The sequence below is a fragment of the Homalodisca vitripennis genome, chromosome 7 (genome assembly GCF_021130785.1).
Source record: "Homalodisca vitripennis isolate AUS2020 chromosome 7, UT_GWSS_2.1, whole genome shotgun sequence".
Taxonomy (NCBI): Eukaryota; Metazoa; Arthropoda; class Insecta; order Hemiptera; family Cicadellidae; genus Homalodisca; species Homalodisca vitripennis.
Window position 1 is genome coordinate 14974955 of NC_060213.1, and position 6804 is coordinate 14981758.

Here is a 6804-nt window from a genome sequence, read left to right on the forward strand (position 1 = left end):
AAGATTCAGCTTATCATAGTAAGGAAACCTAAACAGTAGTAGTATGTGGTTTTTGCCTATTCAAATTTTTTTTCCAAGATTAGTTTTTTTCTGCTTAGGTTTACAGATTACAGAAGTCGAGCATGGAGTTTTTAAAGCGTTGTCTTATTCATGCTTTGCCAAACAAAACAAATATAGACAGTCTCATGTCGTGATGAGACTTATCATATTAGTGCATTCCTTTCGTACATTAACCAAGAATTACCCTTAATTCTTACACTTGGATTTTGCAAAACAGTAGAGTTCACTGGACTAATACATGAACACCTAGTCATTATTGTCACAGCTGTAAGACTATGACTAAGCTAAGACTAGGTCACAATTAAAAAACTTATCAACATCATATAAACATTCTCTTATAAGCATGTCCTTGAGTTTTTTCTTAAAGTTTTTTAGTGGCTCCTCCCTCATAGTTAACGGTAGAGCATTATAGAACTTTATTCCTTGCTGAACAAAGGCTGACTTAGTTAGGTAATATTTACATCGTGTTAAAGTTAAGCCTCAATTATGCCTGGTGAAATGACTATGTACATCACTATTTACACTTAAACCAGGTACAATTTCCTTAATGTAAGACAAAGCCTAAAATATGTACAAAGAAGGTAAGGTGAGAACTCCCAGCTCAATGAAAAGATTTTTACACATGAGTTCTGCTTCATTTCCAAATGAGCAATATCGAATTCGATAATGATGGAAGTTATTCCACAGAATGTGTCTGAGTAGTAGTGAAAACATTTACATTAGTGAGTAACCACGACAACAACGAGAAAACCGAAGAAAGAATAATTTTGTTTGCAAACTGAAAAAAAAACTCATTTTAATATGTGACATATTAAACACATGTAAACTTCACTATCTCAAAGATATATTGAGAAATATTTCATCTGTAAGCTTTAATGTGTTCCATGGAACGTCATTTCTTCATAGAATAGACAGAATGAGTTCTATTATGGTGCATGTCCAACAATGGAAGTTTGCTTCGCCTATCGTCAGCAAAATTTTTTGCAATTTTCCTACTTTTTTAATGCCGAGGTCTGTAAAAATTTACGATTGTCTGTCTGTTTATCCATAAGACATCTCAAGAATAAAATGAGCTACAGACTTAAAATTTTGCACACAACCTCAGCGAAGCGTATCACGTGACACGTGGTGTGGTGTAATCTTGCCTTGTACAGTAATAATACAGTCGCGATTAATTTATTACAACTTATTTAATTAAACTTATCTTAATTTATTGGTTATTAATATAGTAGCAGTTGCACGTATTAATAGTTAGTAACACAACTGTTAGTAACACAACTGTTAGTACACACAACTGTGAGACACACTACACACGTACACGTACATGTACACGGTGTTGTGGTTCGTGAACAATACTTAGGACTGAGGTTTACCTTTGATCTAACGAAGTAGACTGAACATAGTCTCCTTATCTCACAGCAGTACCGCTGTTGCCAAATCCTGCTAAATGAACCGTACAATGGTAATACGAATACATTGTTACGGTTGACAGTGACAGGTCAAACAATCTGGAAGTGCGTGCACAGCCCCGGGTAGCGTGACCTCTGACCTTATGTTACTTTGAGACGCTGAAGGAAGTGGACATAACACATCCCTCAAGAATTCACAGCAAGTTGCAGCTTATTGAACGTACGCTCATTGTAATAGTATGGCCCACAACTATTTCATGCCAGAATAAAATGTACTAAAATTATTTCGACAACTATTTAAACCAGAAAAGTTTAAGATCACTGCATTTAGCATAAAGGGGTTGCTTGCTAAAACTAAAAATCTATAACAAAGGGATTATTGCATTTAAGTCACTACCAAAACTAAATGCCCTACACTTATATCCTCATACATCATGGAGAACTCAGACAAGGAACTTGTGACAGTTTCTAGAAACGTTTGGCAAAAGATGGAGCCTGCGTTTACTGACAGTAACTTATTTTCTCTAATATAGTTTGCTAATAGATGAATTAATTAGATCGTCTCTAACTAGGAGGTATCGTTCATTAGAGTGGTGGTTACGGCGGCCGAGCGGCCGGACCGACAGATTGCTATGTGGGTGGGCGGACGTTGTCAGTTGATTACGGTCGGTGGTTTGGTTGTGAATTAGTTTTTGATGTCTGGACACGACCAGTACTGAGTGCCGGACCAACAGATTGCTATGTGGGTGGGCGGACGTTGTCAGTTGATTACGGTCGGTGGTTTGGTTGTGAATTAGTTTTTGATGTCTGGACACGACCAGTACTGAGTGCCGGACCAACAGATTGCTATGTGGGTGGGCGGACGTTGTCAGTTGATTACGGTCGGTGGTTTGGTTGTGAATTAGTTTTTGATGTCTGGACACGACCAGTACTGAGTGCCGGACCAACAGATTGCTATGTGGGTGGGCGGACGTTGTCAGTTGATTACGGTCGGTGGTTTGGTTGTGAATTAGTTTTTGATGTCTGGACACGACCAATACTGAGTAGGCTCGGAGCCATCCCCGAGTGCTAACGCTTCATCAATCACTCGCTCCAACATTTCCACAGTTTACGTTTAGAATAAACGCGTTTATAGTCAATAGAGAAATCTATTGTTTTATTAGAACAATATTTTTTAGCATTATAAAAATGTAATATAAGCGTCAATAAAACGAAAAAACTGAATTTCTAACATTTGAATTTTTTTTTTTACGCTAGGTATTTTCAAAACCTGACACACTACGTTGCAAAAAATGTATTTTTCCTCTCCTTTTGGCATAAAAGTCTAAAATATAAAGTTAAATATGAACACGCCAATGTGGTATTTCATTTAGCACGCTCATTCAAGCCATCATTATGCTGAAGATACCGTGCCTCGAGATTTTCCCACCTACACCCCCTTCCACCCAACATTTGCCGGGGCATATGCATAATGTGTTACATCGATGTGGTTATATTTGGACAGTAGGTATCTTGTAAACATTTTAATATTATTGATTTTTTGTAACAAGTGTCCTATACATAACGTAGCTGTGGTGGGAAGGGTTTATTCAATGTGTATGTTGCGTTTAGCTTCATTTCACCTTCATCTTAGTGTAGCGTCTGGAATCTGACGCTGTCACAGATTTCACTTCTGGAATCTGGAGTCATGATCGTCTGAAGAGACACAAACAAAGTCGGCGACGAAGAGAGTTATTTCGATAGTAGCTACACCTATACTACAAAATATAGTGTAATCTATGTCAAGAGGAATTCCCCCTGTCTCATAAAATGCACAGTTGAGCGTACTGCGATGTTTTAGATACGCTCTCTGCACGGAGGGGCAACCGAATGTTTTGCACATAACGTCCATTTGTCCTTTTGTCAAGGACAATTATTGGTTCTTAAAATAATATCTGGTGACAATATCCGACGTCATGTTATCGTTTTTAATCATCCATCTTATTTGTACAATACTAAGGGTGGAATAATTAAGTTCTTGGTCCTTTTTAAAGACTGTCGGAACCAAACTCTGATATACCATGTTCACGAAGCTCGTTCATTGTATAAAATATAGTGTACTGGCAAACTTATCTATCGAAATGAACATTTAGCACACACGATTGGTCATATACGAGTATAATACGAGATGAGAGTGTGAGGGCAATACATACTGTAAAATATAGTCTGTCGTCCAAAAGTCTTCTGATAATCTTCAACTTAATAGTTTTGAACTACACATACAAATTGTTTTTCCAAAAAAATATACCAGGTCATCGTCTTGAGTCATTTATGAGGCAAAAGTCATTTGGCTAACTCTGATGAAATTGTTTGATCATTTAATTCTTTTTAATTGTTTGGTACTTTTTACAAGCTGGGTAGTAATACAACCATTTTTATTTTGCCTAAATATCTACTTAGGTACATGAATTAGCGATGTATCCTATGTAGAGATTCTTTTATCCATTAAATAATATATCAGTGCGTTAACTCATTATTACTTTATGAATTATGTTGTGTCGGTTATTTAGAAATATAAACTATGTAAAGGAGCATTGCAATGACAATCATAAAAAGCCTTTTGTTAACGACGTTAAACATATAAAGGATTATTAAAGATTCCACAATTTCGTACTTCCAGGTGATAGTCACTTGTGAAATCTATCTTTCTTCGAATTGTAGTGTACGGGACATTTTATACCACATTTAAGTTCTTGCGTATTTATTAGACATTCGGACTCATTAAAGTTAACTCTAGTTATAATTGAACAGTCGGTTGTTTTTGTATGAATATTTTATATTGGAAAGCTTTGTAAAATTGACTTTATTTAAAGCTATAGTTTTATGCTGCAACGAAAGATCGAACACGTGGTAATTTTATAATTTTCGAGAGTATACATTAGAATATTGCCAAATGTGTGTAATGAATAACAATTAATATTAAACTTAAATGCTATCTCACTGTCAATAGCGCTGCAGATATTGCATTAAGTAACTCCCCAGTTCAATAATACGATTAAATTAAAGTTAATTAAAACACTCGAGTCGATATTTGTGGATTAATCGGATTATTGTCCGCAAGTGTGTGCGCGGTCAGATAACGTAAGGTCCATGATCCCGAGTCCCCAGATAACCTCGCCGCAGAGTATCTGACTGTCGTCGCCCAGAGGCGGAGAACGATGTCTGTGTTGTTGCTTGTGTTGCTCTCGCTAGTCTCGCGATCGTGTAGCGCCGGTCCGTCAGTGTCGACCGGGCTCGGGGAGCTGGAGGGTGTCGAGGATGTTACCGTCGAGGGGAAGAAGATCTACGCATTCCTGGGAGTGCCGTACGCGAAGCCGCCGGTCGGCAAGAACAAGTTCGAAGAGCCGAGGCCGGCACAGAGGTGGGTGGGATCGTGGCCCGCCACCCAGCTCCCTCCGGAGTGTCTCCAACACATGCTGAACTACGACCTCCCCGACCTCGACCTCATCGTGGGTGACGAGGACTGCCTCTACCTCAACATTTACACCCCGACTGTCGTCAACTCCACGCTGCTCCCCGTCCTCGTCTTCTTCCATGGCGGCGCCTTCATGTACGGCACGGGCAACATCTTCACCCCCCACTTCCTCCTAGACAGGACAGACATCGTCTACGTCTCCGTCAACTACCGGCTGGGCCCTTTCGGCTTCCTGAGCACCGGGGACGAAGTCACGCCGGGAAACAACGGCCTGAAGGACCAAGTCCTCGCTTTGAAGTGGATTCAAGAGAATATAGGATCCTTCGGAGGGAACAGGTTTGAGGTGACCGTGTCCGGAATGTCGGCAGGCGGAGCGAGTGTCCACCTACACTACCTGTCACCGCTGTCGACCGGTCTGTTCAAGAGAGGGATCTCGATGAGCGGGTCCGCCTTCAACCCTTGGGTCCTCGCCGAATCACCGGTCGAGAAAGCCAAGCAGCTCGCGGCTTCTCTAGGATGCCCCACGGACACGTCAAAACCGATGATGCAATGTTTGAAGAGAAGGCCTGGCAGGAAGATACTCGCGCAGCTCAAGTCCTTGTACTGGCCTTGGCTGACCCAGCCCATCGCTCCTTTCGGGGTCGTCGTCGAAGCGGGAGGGTTGCACCCGTTCCTGGCCGAACATCCTTACAAGCTGATCGCTGAGGGCGCGGTGTCCGACTTGCCTTGGCTCGTTAGCGTCACGGCACACGAAGGTCTCTACCCGGGCGCTTCCTTCGTGGACAGAGAGGAACTTTTGCACGAGCTCAACGTCAACTGGACCAGGATCGCCCCTCACCTACTGGACTACAACTATACCGTCCCACCAGAGAGCTTGGACATCGTCAGTGAGCAGATCAGACAGTTCTATCTCCAGGATCAGGAGATATCCCTGGAGACCAGAGATAAGGTGATACAGATGATCGGAGACAGAATGTTTGTGGTCGACATGGAGAAGGCCGCCAGGGCTCAAGCGGCAGTCACCAGATCCCCCGTGTACTTCTACAAGTTCGCCTACCCCGGGAAGTACAGTATCTCCTTGTTCCTGACGAGGAATAACGTGACAGTAGGAGTCAGCCACGCAGACGATCTTATCTACCTCTTGAGCCGACCCATTCCTCACCCCTCTGGAGACAGAGGAGGACAGGGCCGTCTCACTGAAGATGATCAACATCTGGACCAGCTTCATCACCACCGGTAAACCGTCTCCTGATGCCGCAACCCAGTGGGATCCTGTTGATTCTGATGTGGATCCGGAAACGAACTTTGTGTACTTGCTGATCAACTCTGGACAGGACATCAAGCAGCAGACGTCTCCTGATTTAGGCAACAGGGAGTTCTGGGACTCTTTGGAATTTGAAGAACTCCAAAACGTGGTCGGTTTAACGCCAGTTAAAGATGAGTTATAAATAACATCTGTGCTTTAAATACATATATGGTATTTAAACTGTTATGGTAAATATTATCTCAGAGTAAATAAGATGTAATAAATCGAGTATTGTAAGACTTTCAATTGTCATTTATGTCATTTAATATAGTAAACATTGCTAATTATTATTATAAATAAAATTGCATTTTACCTAAAGTAATTACAATTTAACCAACTGGATTTGCAAATTATTCACTGAAACTGTTCTTAAAAATAAAAATATAAGTTTACTGTATACTAAGAGCTTATTATTATTTGGAATATTTACTTAAAATAAATAGCATTACTTAATATACACGAATGCTCTTTTATTCCATACTGAATACTACAACATATATTACAAAATCTTTGTACTAGTTTGTACTACAATGTAGTAAATTTACTGCTTTCAACAGTGCTTTTATGAATTATTA

At 40.7% G+C, this 6804-nt stretch overlaps 1 protein-coding gene across 1 annotated transcript; it reads left to right on the top strand.

Annotated features, from left to right (window-relative positions):
* The first annotated feature begins 4612 nt into the window (after positions 1-4612).
* On the top strand, positions 4613-6314 carry LOC124366927 (venom carboxylesterase-6-like). The gene has a single exon (XM_046823535.1). The coding sequence runs from the start codon at positions 4667-4669 to the stop codon at positions 6161-6163; it is 1497 nt and encodes a 498-aa protein (XP_046679491.1). The 5' UTR covers positions 4613-4666; the 3' UTR covers positions 6164-6314.
* The last annotated feature ends 490 nt before the right edge of the window (positions 6315-6804 follow it).

What these genes read in the sequence shown, in the direction of transcription:
- LOC124366927 (XM_046823535.1), top strand. Translation starts at nt 4,667, where the DNA reads ATGTCTGTGTTGTTGCTTGTGTTGCTCTCGCTAGTCTCGCGATCGTGT.